The 15,668-nt window shown below is 40.9% G+C and overlaps 1 protein-coding gene across 1 annotated transcript in view; it reads left to right on the forward strand.

Moving 5' to 3' along the window:
* Positions 1-275: 275 nt before the first annotated feature.
* The window catches only part of LOC133377914 (contactin-associated protein-like 5), a 114,112-nt gene continuing 98,719 nt past the window's right edge, over positions 276-15,668 (forward strand). The window contains exons 1-2 of the mRNA XM_061612712.1: positions 276-294; positions 1,612-1,761. Coding sequence (XP_061468696.1) covers positions 276-294; positions 1,612-1,761 — 169 coding nt within the window. The remainder of the gene's footprint in view (positions 295-1,611; positions 1,762-15,668) is intronic.

The following is a 15,668-nucleotide window of genomic DNA, read 5'->3' on the forward strand; positions in this document are numbered from 1 at the left end:
GGCTCAAGGAATGGGCGCAGTTGGCGCACTAATCTTAACTGTGCAAAAGCACTCCTGGCCACCGCAGAAACCTGGGACTCCAAATTTAACGCTGTGTCCAGGAGCACACCCAAACTGTGAACCTGTGTCTTCAGGGGGAGTGTAACCCCATCCAGCCCAGGCTCTATCCCTATTCCCTGATTCACCTTACGACTGACCAGGAGCACCTCTGTCTTGTCTGGATTAAGCTTCAATTTGTTCACCCTCATCCAGTCCACCACTGACGCCAGACAGCTATGAATAGCTATGAATTGGGTAAAAAACAGTGACACTTTTGTTTTTTATATTATAGAAAGGGTTAATCCTCATTGAGCATGCTCACTTTGATGTGAAAATTGAAACTCAGCTCAACTCTAATCAGAAACATGAAAACAGTTAAACTTCCAAATAAAGGTAGTTAGGATTAGGACTCGGATATCAGGGGCAACATGATACGATTGAAAAATGAATTGGATGCCTTCTGAAGTGCAATGTTTATTTTATCGTTTGTTTATGTAAGATGTATATATACTGCTTAATTACCAACATCTCTAAGTGGTGTTGTGAAGGATCATAATTTTCATGAGAAAAGGCCAAGCCTACCCACTCCATATCTTTTTATGTGATGCTCAGATTATATCGCTCCATGCAAGATTTGACTTCTGGGTGAGAACAATATAAATAAAACAAATGAAGAAGTAATGCAGAAAAGATAAGTGTGCAGGATGGCTCTGGTCCACCTTTCTTCAACCTGGCTGAGACTGATGGGAGCTGTAGTCCAGGTTGGTGAAGCCTTCTCTTCAACGTGGATTTCAAAGCAGCAGACATGTGCCTCAAATTCAGCAATTCCTTGGTGGCAGGAAGAGGAAACAAAGTACTTGTGCACTATCTCCTTATCAAGGGATTCCCCCTTTATTTATTTATTTTATTATTTATTTATTAAATTTCTATACCGCCCCATAGCCGAAGCTCTCTGGGCGGTTTACAACATAAAAAATCAATTACAATATAAAATATACAATTCAGCTTTGATACAGTTAAAAGGAAAAACAATACCACATTTTAAGTAAACATAATAAATCTCATAACATAATAACAGAATAAATGAAACAAAACGAACAGAGCAGTTATAACAATATCTGCAACATTCTCCTTCATATAAAATAATACAAAAACAACAAAACATTTTACAAAAGTAAACAATGAAATAAGAGCTAGCTAGCATTACAAATAACATAATAAAAACCCAACAGAGTAATAAAACAGTTCAGTGCAGGGTGGAGATATGTATTGGTAGCCATCCCCTTGACTGAACTTACTGGGAAGGTTTGCCTACATAGGAACTCCATGTCATGCATGTGGAACTCTGGCTTTTCAGGCAAGTATCATGAATGTTAAGTTGTTTATACTTGGTGTGTGTGTGTGCACGCACACAAATACACACGTGCACATTCATTCCCCTTGGCATTGTCTGCCTGACAGTTTTATTTCCCTGAAGGACAATAATTATTCACAAGCATCACCTCCCCCTGTTCTTCTTTCTTCTCTCCTGTGAATGGTTCATCTGTTTTAATCTCCTTGTTTGTTTCACAGGCAGCAGTCTGTATGATGGCCTGTGGCATGCAGTTAACATCAATGCTAGAAGACATCGCATCACCCTAACTCTAGATAATGATGTCACATCTACTGTTCGTGCAACCACTGTTTCACAGATTTATTCAGGGCACAGCTACTATTTTGGAGGTAAGTTGTTTCCCACTGAATCTGAAATGGCTCAAAACAATGAATGTGATTTTCATAATATTTCTTCTTAAAAGAATAATAGTGGGTTTATTTTTTTATTTTATTTTATTTATTATTTGATTTATATTCTGCCCTTCCTCCCAGTAGGAGCCCAGGGTGGCAAACAAGAGCACTAAAAAGACTTTAAAACATCATAAGAACAGACTTTAAAATATATTAAAACAAAACATCTTTAAAAATATTTTTTAAAACAACTTTAAAAACTTGGTTTTTTTTTTTTAAAAAAAAGGTTTAAAAACATCTATTATTTAAAAAAGAAGGTTTAAAAACATATTAAAAAGCAATTCCAACACAGACACAGACTGGGATAAGGTCTCAACTTAAAAGGCTTGCTGGAAGAGGAAAGTCTTCAATAGGCACTGAAAAGATAACAGAGATGGCGCCTGTCTAATATTTAAGGGGAGGGAATTCCACAGGGTAGGTGCCGCCCCACTAAAGGTCCGTTTCCTATGTTGTGCAGAACGGACCTCCTGATAAGATGGTATCTGCAGGAGGCCCTCACCTGCAGAGCGCAGTGATCCACTGGGTATATAAGGGATAAGACGGTCTTTCAGGTATTGTGGTCCCAAGCTGTATAGGGCTTTGCACACCACAACTTGAACCTTGAACTTAGCCCGGTAGCTAATATGTAGCCAGTGCAATACTTTCAGCAGCGGGGTGACAGTTAGCAGTCTTGCTGCCGCATTTTGCACCAGCTGCAGCTTTCTGATCAACCTCAAGGATAGCCCCACATAGAAACACATTAAAGTAATCTAGCCTTGAGGTCACCAGTGCATGGACAACAGTGGTCAGGCTTTCCTGGTACAGAAACGGCTGCCACTGTCTTACCAGCCAAACCTGGTAAAAGGCACTCCTAACCACTGAGGTCCCCATTTAGGATGCACACCTTAACATGATGAGGGGGTTTGAGACTGTTGAAGAATCTGAGAGTAATGCTGTCAGGAGTCTAGACCAAGAGGCTAGATTCCTAGCAGGGGGCGCCCAAGGCAGAATGGTCAAAGCTGAGATACCAGACTAAGATGCATCCAAACTCAGAGGAAGGCAATGGTAAACCACCTCTGAATACCTCTTACCACAAAAACCCTATGAACAGAGTATCCAAAACATGAGATAGTGCTGGAAGATGATATTCCCAAGTTAGAAGGCACTCACCAAGCTACTGGGGAAGAACAAAGGACAAGTACAAGTAGCGCTGTGATTAATGACGCAGCTGGTCAAAGCCGAAAGGAAGCCCAGAGGCTGATGCGCACAGATGCGAAAGGAGAGTCCAGAGTTGTACGACACACACAATAGGAACATGGAATGTGAGAAGCATGAACCAGGGAAAGTTAGAAATTGTCAAGCAAGAAATGGAACGTATCAACATTACAATACTTGGCATGAATGAATTACACTGGATGCGAATGGGACATTTTGAATCAGGCAAGTACAAAATATTTTATGCAGGATATGAGAAATTAAGAAGAAATGGAGTTGCTTTAATAGCGAGATGTGATGTAGCAAAAGCAATTAGGAGCTACAACGCAAGGTCTGAGTGAGTGATATCAATGAGATTAAACGGGAAACCTATTAACATAACCATCATCCAAGTCTATGCTCCAACGGCAAATGCAGAAGAAGAGGAATTGGAGAGATTTTACGCAGAAGTACAGGAAGAAATCGATCACACACCAAAGCAAGATGTGCTGATAATCATGGGGGACTGGAATGCAAAAGTAGGGAATAGAGAAGAAGTAGGAATTGTGGGAAAATGGAGCCTAGGAGATGGAAATGAAGCAGGAGAAAGACATTGGATTCTGTGAAGCCAATAGTTTGTTTCTTGTGAACACATTTTTTGAGCAACTGAAAATATGACTATATACGTGGACATCACCAGATGGTCAATATAGGAATCAAATTGATTATACAATTGGCAGCAGAAGATGGAGAAATGCCATACTTTCTGTGAATACAAGACCAGGAGCAGACTGCGGTACAGATCATAAACTGGTCATATTGAAAATCAGAGTAAAGCTAAAGAACAACAACACAGCAATCATAATGCCAAAATACAATTTAAGTAACATCTCAGAAGAATATAAAGATCAAATAAGGAACAGATTAGAGGCTTTAAACTTATTTGACAGAGAACCAGAAGAACTATGGAGTGAAGTCAGAGACGTTATCAGGGAAGAATGCAAAAAGAAAATAGCTCTAGTTAAAAAGAGAGAAAGACCTCAATGAATGACTGATGAAACTCTTCAAATGGTTAAAGAGCGAAGGAAAGCAAAAGGAGATAGAAACATGGTCAGAACCCTAAATGCAACAATACAGCAACTAGTACTTAAGGACAAAGAGAACTATTACAATAGTTATTGTATAGAAATAGAAGAGGACAACAAAAAGGGAAGAACAAGAGCCCTATTCCAGAAGATCAGAGAAATGAAAGGGAAATTTAACGGAAAGGACCAAGGAATTTCAGAAGAAAATCACCCTGTGCTTTATAGATTACAGCAAAGCCTTTGACTGTCTAGATCATAAAAAACTATGGAATGCTTTAAAAGAAATGGGCGTGCCACAGCATCTGATTGTCCTGATGCACAACCTATACTCTGGACAAGAGGCTACTGTAAGGACAGAATATGGAGAAAGCGATTGGTTCCCCATCGGAAAGGGTGTGAGAGAGGGGTGTATTTTATCACCCTATTTGTTTAATCTGTACGCAGAACATATCATACGGAAAGCGGGATTGGACCAAGATGAAGGAGGTGTGAAAATTGGAGGGAGAAATATCAATAATTTAAGATATGCAGACAATACCATACTATTAGCAGAAACCAGTAATGATTTGAAATGAATGGTGATGAAAGTTAAAGAGGAAAGCACAAAAGCAGGACTACACCTGAATGTCAAAAAGACTCAAGTAATGACAACAGAAGATTTATGTAACTTTAAAGTTGACAATGAGGACATTGAACTTGTCAAGGACTATCAATACCTCGGCACAGTCATTAACCAAAATGGAGACAATAGTCAATAAATCAGAAGAAGGCTAGGACTGGGGAGGGCAGCTATGAGAGAACTAGAAAAGGTCCTCAAATGTAAAGATGTATCAGGGAACACTAAAGTCAGGATCATTCAGACGATGGTATTTCTGATCTCTATGTATGGATGTGAAAGTCGGATGGTGAAAAAAGCTGATAAGAGAAACATCAACTCATTTGAAACGTGGTGCTGGAGGAGAGCTTTGCACATACTATGGACTGCGAAAAAGAAATAATTGGGTGTCAGAACAAATTAAACCAGAACTATCACTAGAAGCTAAAATGATGAAACTGAGATTATCATACTTTGGACACAACATGAGAAGACATGATTCACTAGAAAAGACAATAATGCTGGAAAAAAACAGAAGGGAGTAGAAGAGGAAGACCAAACAAGAGATGGATTGATTCCATCAAGGAAGCCACAGACCTGAACTTACAAGATCTGAACAGGGTGGTTCATGACAGATGATCTTGGAGGTGACTGATTCATAGGGTCACCATAGGTCGCAATCGACTTGAAGGCACATAACAACAACAACAAGCCACTGAGGTCACCTGGGCCTGTAGCGACAAAGATGGATCAGGAGCACGCCCAGACTACGGATCTGCTCTTTGACAGGGAGTATGACCTCAGGTTCCCCCAGGCACCTGGTTGGCCACTGTGAGAACAGGATGCTGGACTAGATGGGCCACTGGCCTGATCCAGCAGGCTCTTCTTATGTTCTTATGTTCTTAATGCAGGTAACTGACCAATTATCTGATCTTGGGAACCACCAACCCACAGCATCTCTGTCTTGCTAGGATTCAGAGTCAGGTTATTGGCCCTCATCCAGCCCACCACCGAGTCCAGGAAGCAGTCCAGGACTTGCAGATGCTCTCCCGATTCAGACATTACAGAGAAATAGAGCTGGGTATCGTCAGCATACTGCTGACACCTCACCCCAAATCTCCTGATGACAATTCTCAAGGGCTTCATATAGATGTTAAACAGCATGGGGGACAAAATGGTACCCTGCGGCACCCCACAGCACAACTGCCAGGGGGCTGAAAGACAATCACCCAATGCTATTCTCTGAAAACAACCTTGGAGATAGGATCAGAACCACTATAAAACAGTGCCTCCAATATCCATCTCACCAAGTTGGCCAAGAACAATACCATGGTCAATGGTATCAAAAGCCACTAAGAGATCAAGTAAGAGTAACAGGGTTGCACTCCCCCTGTCCTTCTCCCGATAAAGGTCATCCATCAAGGCGACCAAGGCCAATTCCATCCCATAACCAGGCCTGAACCCAGACTGGAATGGGTCAAGATATAACTGAAACTTGGTGGGATGACTTCCATGACTGGAATACAGCAACTGAAGGATATAACTTGTTCAAAAAGAACAGAAGGAATAAAAAGGGAGGTGGAGTCGGACTATATGTTAAAAATATATATCCCTGCAGATAAATACAGGAAGATGAGCTTGGTAGCTCCACCGAGAGTATCTGGATTAAAATTAATGGGGCAAGTAATCAAAGGAATGTGGTGCTTGGAGTCTACTACTGACCACCCAATGAAGGAGAAGACAAGAATGTAACTTTTGAAAACCAAATTGCCAATGTTTCAAGGAGGAATGATATAGTAGTAATGGGGGACTTCAATTATCCTGATATCTGTTGGGACACAAACTGTGCGAAACATGGCCCCTCCAAGAAATTTTTGACTTGTATTGGAGGTAACTTTCTCCTACAGAAGGTGGAGGAAGCAACCAGAAGCTATCCTGGACTTTATTCTAACCAACAGAGATGATTTAGTGGATGAAGTGGCATTTATGGGAACTCTGGGGGAAAGTGACCACACCATACTTGAATTCTTGATTTAACAGAAGCAAAAGCTGAGAGTAGGCATACGCGTACCCTGGACTTCAGGAAAGCTGCTTTTAATAAACTCAGAACAATTGTAAGTACAGTTCCATGGCAAGCCACCCTAATGAGAAAAGGAGTCGAAGATGGGTGGGAGTTTCTAAAAAAGGAAATTCTAAAAGCGTAATGGCAAGCAATTCCAACAAGGAAAAAGGGGGAAAACATCAGAAGAAGCCAATGTGGCTTCACAAAAAGCTTAGAGATGACCTGAAAACAAAAAAGGACACATACATGAAGTGGAAAGAAGGCCAGGCCACAAAAGAAGAGTACAGGAAAGTATCACGGAGTTGCAGGGATGGTGTCAGGACGGCTAAAGCTGAGAATGAGCTGATGTTAGCGAAAGATGCTGAAAGCAACAAAAAAGCTTTCTTCAGCAACGTGCGTAGTAAGAGACAGAGAAAAGAAATGGTGGCACAGCTACTCCATAAGGATGGCAAAATGATAACAAATGACAAAGAAAAGACAGAAGTGCTCACTTCCTACTTTGGCTCAGTCTTCTCCCAAAAAAGGATCTGTGACCCTCCCAGGAAACATGAAGTAGAAGGGGCAGGATTGGAGCTCGAGATTGATAGACAAATCGTCAAGGTACCTAATCACATTGAACGAGTTAAAATCGGCAGGGCCCGATAAACTGCATCCTAGAGTATTGAAGGAACTGGCTGTAGAACTGTCAAAACCGCTATTATCTTTGCAAAATCATGGAGGACCGGTGAAGTGCCGGATGACTGGAGGAGAGCTAACGTTGTCCCTATGTTCAAAAAGGGCAAAAAGGAGGAACCAGAGAACTACAGACCAATCCCTGGAAAAACTCTGGAGCAGATTATAAAGCAGTCAATCTGTAAGCACCTTTATTTATTTATTTATTTTATTTTTATTTATTTAATTACATTTCTAGACCGCCCTATAGCAGAAAGCTCTCAGGGCGGTGTACAACAAATAAAATCACAATTAAAATATGAGCAAGTGTGAAAAATATAACATGATAAAAATCCGAAATAGAATTGCCATTGAGTTTATAAATTAAAATCCATATTAGGTTTAAAATTAAATTTAAAATGTTTAAAAAGCCTGGGCGAAAAGATAGGTTTTTACCTGGCGCCGAAAAGATAACAAAGAAGGCGCCAGGCGTATCTCGTCTGGGAGGGCATTCCATAGTTCGGGGGCCACCACCGAGAAGGCCCTAGATCTAGTTGTTGATCTTGAAAACAATGCAGTGATTACTAGGAGCCAACATGGATTTATGAAGAACAAATCCTGCCAAACTAACCTTATATCAGTTTTTGATTGGGTAACCTCCCTTGTAGACTGTGGGAATGCTGTGGACATAATATATCTCAACTTCAGCAAAGTTTTTGACAAAGTGCCCCAGATATTCTGATTAGCAAGCTAGCTAAATGTGGGCTGGATGGAACAATTATCAGGTGGATTCACAGTTGGCTCCAGCATTGGTCTCCAGGGGTGGACCATCTTAATCTGTCCACCACCCCTTCAGGGAAGGATTGGAGCCATAAGTCTAAACTTCACCAGAGAGTGGTCTGACCATGACAGTGCGGTGACATCCACCACCCCCATTTCCAGACCACCCCTTCCTCCATCTGGAGCAAAAAAGCAAGTCGAAGGTGTGCCCTCCCTATGTGTTGGGCACGTGACAACTTGAGACAGCCCCATGGCCATCATGGAGGCCTTGAAGTTCCAAGCCAGAACACTAGAAGCAGGCTCAGTGCAGACATGGAAATCACCCAGGACTATTGTTCTGGGCTCCTCCAACACCACAGCCAAGATGGCCTCTGTCAGCTCAGTCAGAGAAGCTGCCGGGCAGCAGGGTGGACTGTACATCAGCAGCAACCCTAGTTTCCTGTCTCCTTGACCCGACACCAGGTGCAGGACCTTACAGCCAGCTCCAAGACAGAGTGGTTTCCTAGTGACAGAGATGGAAGTTCTGTAGACCACAGCAACTCCGCCCACCTGCCCCCGTCCCTGCACTGGTGTTGCACTGAGTATCCAGGTGGGCAAAGTTGGGTCAGATCAACTCATCCCAGCTCACCCACCCGGTCTCAGTAATGCACACCAGCACCTTCATCCACGAACAAATCATGGATGAGTGTGATCTAACTATGCTTATCTAACTGTACTTATGTTCAAGTTGCTGTGCAGTTATCCCCCAACCTCTATGCCCTGTCATCACAAAATTGCTGGCTACTTGCCAGGGAACAAGGAATGCCGAAGGTTCTCCCTTTCTGCAGACTACCCCCTTTTAACATATACTTTTAAATAAAATACTTTTTAATACAGTATTCCGTTAGTAAACAATTATATCATCACATTGCCTCTCAAATCATTGGGAAGCCAACTGCTTTTGGGTTTACCTTTTGAAATAAATAAGAAAGTGAACAGTTGCAATATACTGAGGAACCAAAATATACATCCCTGTCAAATGTAAATGTGTCTGCTTTGTATGCAGCCCAATGAATTTGACATGAGTAAGGTGGTGGCAGAGTTCGGGAAGGCTGATAATAATTGATAGCAGTGGATTGCACTTTTTTACATCAGTGATGGTGTATCTGTATAGCGATTTGGCATGCTCAGTTCCAGTTGAAATTGACTGAAGAGAAATGAAGAGTTAAGTGTCCATGTTTCATTGCTTTCAGTGATAATTAATCATACCTAAGCTTCTCTGGATTGCACCTTAAACATTTCCTGTAAATAATATTCACTCTGTATGATACATTTCTTTTATTTGTTCCACTGAGTGTCCTCCACTTAGTTTTAGTATTGTGTGAGAAAGTGGAGCATCAGAGGAAGTAGGCCTTCTTCAGTTTGTTCTATTATCTGCTGGTCGATGACCGAAATAAATAAATTCATTCATTCAATTTCTTCTATTCTCTCATCATCTGTGTATCTAAGACTCTTTGAGCCCACATATGGACACATAAGGTTGAAAATAAGTGTGTGTGTGTGTGCGTGTGTGCATGTGCAGGGTCTCTTTTGATAGAGAAGTTCTTATATACATGCTCTGGCTAAACTTTTTAGCCTCTCAGTTCACACATCACAGTTGGGAATGGTAATATTTTTTTCCAGTTCTGTTTCGTACTTTCTAAGGTACATTGACCAGAACTATACCTGTTACTCAAAAAGTGGATGTATCACTGCAATTTATATCCAGGCAATATGATATTTATATTTTTGTTTCAATCACTTTCCCAATAAGCCTCTGCACACTCATTGACTTTTGAACATTACTAACCAAGAACATTTAAAACAGAGGAATTTGGTTTTCTTTGGATTACTCCAAGTGAATCCATTAGCACAGTGTTACTTAGTTTCAACAAATGTAATCCATGGAGCCAGAGAGAGAGAGAGAGTACCCCAGTTCAGCATCCTGAATGTTCACAAAATGGTGCTTTGTGAAGAACTGAATTTTCAGTATTCAGGTCATGTACTCTCATGATGCCTGCATGCAGAATTGCACTTTGCTGAACAGGTGACTGGTACTGTCAGCTCTGACAACACTGGTCCCCTGTTTCAGGAGAAAAGATGGTTCCTGGATTCAATTCTCTAGTCCTTCCAAAGATGATCAGAGCAGATTGTGCCAATTAATTATTTGGCAACACACACCTAGCCCTGGAATACTATGCACACACTCCCTCTGGCCTGTTCAGTAGGAATCTCTGGATTGGGGGCTATAAATATGAGGATAGCTTATCATTGTCTGGATGAAGGCCCCAACACAGTCACCCTGTGTTTAGCTGAGCTATTGTTCATTGCATGGAGATTGGCCCTAGGGAGCAAATCTAGGAAAAGCTGGGCATATCTAAAGGGGTAGTCAGGGGACAGCAGAAAGCTCAATTGTTCAGATCAAAGAGCAACTTTGATGTACAAGCTTTCACAAGGCTGAGGCTATGTCATATGGCCTGTTCTGGCCTCTCAGGGTATAAGATGCTTCTAGGAGGTCCAGCTGGCCATCCTGTGATTTCCTCAATTTAGGGGCACAGAAACTATAATTGTGTGATTGGCTAAGGCTTCAGGATTCTGACTCACTGTGGACACAAACCTGAAGTTTGCTGCTATATTTTCAAATACATTTCTTTGTCTACGAGCCAGTCATATATTGCTTGTTCAGATAAGGCAGTGTTACTACAAAAAAGTTGTTTTATGCACTATTATACTGTCTAATATAATATTTCAGAATCATAATCTACCCTACACTTATTCCAATATAAAATACTTACAAATATATACCATTTAAAACTGATATGCATTATAAGTTCTATGTTAATTTTTGAACTATGGATTGGTGTTTCCTTTATAACTATGTGGGGTTGACTTCCAGTTTTTAATTGAAATAGTTTTTAAAATTATTATTATCAAACTAGAGGCTTGGCAGGTATTTATGCCATTCAAAGCCCATGTGATTAAAATTAGGAAAGGGGGCAACAGTAACATTGCAAGGAATTTAAATAATTACCCATGTGAAAACACATTTAACAGCCTTTCTGCATTCTGGTTCAGTTTAGCCCCCATAAAAAGGTCTTATAAACTCAAATCTTACTTTCCTTGAGAAGCAAATATAACTAGCACAGGTTAAATTTTGTGGGACCTCTCCATATTTGTGAATAATCTTTGGGATCTTAGAATTCTTTGTTCCTAAAAGCAACAGGCACTCAGAGATGTATAGTATTGACCCATTCCAGTTTGGGTTCAGGCCTGGTTATGGGACTGAATTGGCCTTGGTTGCCTTGATGGATGACCTTTATTGGGCGAAGGACAGAGGGAATGCGACCCTGTTACTGTTAATTGAACTCTCAGTGGTTTTTGATACCATTGACCATGGTATCCTTCTGGGCCAACTTGGTGCGATGGGTATTGGAGGCACTGTTTTATGAGTGGTTCCAATCCTATCTCCAAGGTTATTTTCAGAGAATAGCATTGGGTGATTGTCTTTTGGCCCCCTGTCAGTTGTGCTGTGGGGTGCCTCAGGGTACCATCTTGTCCCCATGCTGTTTAACATCTATATGAAGCCCTTCAGAGAGGTCATCAGGAGCTTTGGGGCAAGGTGTCAGCAGTATGCTGACAATACTCAGCTCTATTTCTCTGTAACATCTGAATCGGGAGAGGCCATGCAAGCCCTGGACCAGTGCCTGGACTCGGTGGTGGGCTGGATGAGGGTCAATAAACTGAGTCTGTATCCTAGCAAGACAGAGATGCTGTTGGTTGGTGGTTCCGAAGATCAGATAACTGGTCAGTTGCCTTCTTTGGGTGGGGTTGTACTCCCTCTGAAAGAGCAGGTCCGTAGTCTGGGGGTTGCTCCTGAACGATCTTTGTCGCTAGAGGCCCAGGTGACCTCAGTGGCTAGGAGTGCCTTTTATCTGCTTTGGTTGGTAAGACAAGGGCAGCCGTTTCTGGACCAGGATAGCCTGACCACTGTTATCCATGCACTGATGACCTCCAGGTTGGATTACTGTAATGTGCTCTATGTGGGGCGATCCTTGAGGTTGGTCTGGAAGCTGCAGCTGGTGCAAAATGCGGCAGCAAGACTGCTAACTGTCACCCCGCTGCTGAAAGAATTGCACTGGCTACATATTAGCTACCAAGCTAAGTCAAGGTTCTAGTTTTGGTGTGCAAAGCCATATACAGCTTGGAACCTGAATACCTGAAAGACCATCTTATCCCTTGTATACCCAGTCAATTCCTGCACTCTGCAGGTGAGGGTGTCCTGCAGATACCATCTTATCAGGAGGTCCATTCTGCACAACATAGGAAACAGACCTTTAGTGTAGTGCTACCAAGCCTTTGGAATTCCCTCCCCTTAAATATTAGACAGGCACCATCTCTGTCATCTTTTCGGTTCCTGCTGAAGACCTTCCTCTTTCAACAAGCCTTTTAAGTTCACAGCTTATCCCAGTGTGTGTTGGGATTGCTTTTTGATACGTTTTTAAACTTTTTTAAAAAATAAAATAGATGTTTTTAAAGCTTTTTTAAAAAGATGTTTTAAAGCTTTTTTAAAAAGATGTTTTTAAAGATGTTTTGTTTTAATATATATTAAAGTTTGTTTTTATGTTGTTTTAAAGCGTTTTAGGTGCTTTTGTTTGCTGCCTTGGGCTTCTACTGGGAGAAAGGGCAGGATAGAAATAAAATAATAAATAAATATTGATCAGTGCAATTCTGGTCTTTGTGCCTATGTTTGAAATGTCAACAATATTATAATAATGTGTCCTGATTTCCCCTCCCTATCACACACACTTTTTTGTGCTGCATCAGGAATGTTGGGCCAACATTAGCCTCAGTTTAACATTCTTTTGGCATTGATGTTTGTATGTGTGATGGTGTTTCTGTTGCTTACCTTTGTGTGGGATGTGAGGGCATTAAAGGTTTATTTTTGGTTTGACTTTTGCACCTCTGATATTTCACAGACGATTGATATTTTGCAGAGTTTACTCTGTGCTTCTCAATTATATCCAGAGTGCACATTGCTATCAGATGACATTTTCATTTCTCCTCTGTGCTGTCCCTAAGCATAGCAGTGGTTTTTGCCCAGATGCTGACGTGACCCTCGCACTGACATGACCCTCGCAAGCTGGCGTAAAGCTCAGTGCAATCAAACACCATATTGGAAAAGGTGGCATAGGGTTTCTAGGGCGTACCTTATCAGCAGGTGGCATGAAGCCAGTACGTAACATTTGGCAACTGTTGCTTCATTGCTGCTATTATCTAATTGTATTAGCTTATGATTGCTCCATGGCTTACCCAGGCATATAGAGGTTTTATTCTTTTCTAGGTTTAGCTTGCGTGCTAAGTGCTTGCACAACCTGTGATCCAACAAACCCAGTTCCGTAACCAGTCATGTATTATGACTTGCCACCAACTTGATAATCTCCCTGTTTTGGCAGGGAAATGTGTGAGAGCAGTCTTTGTGCATTACACTGGGCTGCAAGGACTTACTCAGAACAAAGCTCAGAAAGTGAAATGATGTTTATGGTACAGGAAGCAAGAGGCCTTCCTAGTTTATGATCCAACAGGAAGTCTTGCACTGAGGAACGTGGACTCACTGTGGAAAGTATAACCAGAACAAATCTCTTCATATAATGCCTGAGATGCAGAAAGATGGGGAAAATAGATGTCTATCATTAAATCACATAATTCCATGAGCAAAAGTTTATATTCTTACAGAATTTGTGCCCATAAATTTGGATCTCTAAAAAAAAAAAAGCACAAGAACATGAACGGCCACTTGTATCATTGTGATATTGGACTGCCATCTTCTGTATCATTTCACATGTTCACTGAGATCTTCATCTTTCTTTGGGGGTCTCTGCCATCTGAAGTTAGGTTGGTGGTGACAGTAGAAAGAGCCTTTTTTGTGGTGGTTTCTCACCTCTGGAATGCTCTCCCCAAAAAGACTTGCATGATGCCCACATTACCAGCGTTATTTTTCCCGGCTTTTAAGAACATGAGATCATTGGAATTTTTGTTGTTATTAAAAAATGCCTTCTGGCGAGTTCTGTGGGGTTTTTTTTACTGTTTTATTTGTATAGGCTTGTTCCTATTTTAGTTTGTCATATGTTTTGCTGCTTTAATTGTTATAGTTCAGATTGTTTTTAATCTGGAACTTCCTACCCTTAAATATTAGACAGGCACCATCTCTGTTATCCTTTCGGCGCCTATTAAAGACCTTCTTCTTTCAACAAGCCTTTTAAGTTGAGACCCTATCTCAGTCTGCTTCTGTGTTGGAACTGCTCTTTAATATGCTTTTAAACCTTTTTTAAAAAAACAATATGTTTATTAACCTTTTTTTAAAAAACGTCTTCAAAGATTTTTAAAAAATGTTTTTAAAGTTGTTTTGTTTTAATGTATTTTAATGTCTGTTTTTATGATGTTTTAGAGTGTTTCTAGTGCTTTTATTTGCTGCCCTGGGCTCCTGCTAGGAGGAAGGATGGGATCTAAATCAAATAATAAATAAATAAATACATTCCTGTTAGCTGCCTAGAAAATCGTGATCTGATTGTGTTGAAGGTGTGGGATACCAGAAGTACAAATAAATATGTGGGTGTCTGTCAGCTCAACATGTGAGCAGAATATGTTACATTGAATTAGACCCGTTTTAGGTTTGCTTTTATTCCTGCATGCTAGTTTTCAGTCTCATGCATGCAGATGATGACGACGACAACAGACAGACAGACAGACAGACAGACAGACAGACAGACAGACAGACAGACAGACAGACAGACAGACAGACAGATAGATAGATAGATAGATAGATAGATAGATAGATAGATAGATAGATAGATAGATAGATAGATAGATAGATAGATAGATAGATAGATAGATTCAGGCTGTCCCAAAAATCATTACCTTTTATTTTTCAGGGCCATTCATCTCCTCTGAAATGTGGGATATTTCTTTGAAATTTTTGAGAGGGTGAAAAAGTTCTCTTATATTTCATGGAAGACAGATCCTATCATGATAGATATGAGCTGGCAGAGGGTTGCAGTCAGCCTTTCTTTTGCTGGTAACAAGCAAACAAAATTCCACCACTTCCAGTGATGGCAGAAATGCAATAAGCAGAAGCAGCAGCCTGATGGTTTTCCTCACTGAGGAATTACCTAAGGGGAAAGATGTGATTTCATGACGCAGTGTCATTGTCAGAGTCAGTCATGATTTAGAAGCAGAAAGCTGTTTCCAGTGGCAGTGTCCCAAATGGAAACATTTTTTTAAAAAAACAAAAAACAAAAACAATGCCGTTAAGAATTACACTATATAATATGACACAGTAATGCCCCAATTGGCCAGTTCTCAATGCAGAATGAGATCAAGATGCTGCCGCTGCTGCTTACTAGTTAAACAAAGACACACTCCATCCATCTGTTGGCTCCTGTTTATCATCATGGTAATGCACCCCTTCCCACAAATTGATAGG

This window comes from Rhineura floridana, chromosome 2, assembly GCF_030035675.1.
Source record: "Rhineura floridana isolate rRhiFlo1 chromosome 2, rRhiFlo1.hap2, whole genome shotgun sequence".
NCBI lineage: Eukaryota > Metazoa > Chordata > Lepidosauria > Squamata > Rhineuridae > Rhineura > Rhineura floridana.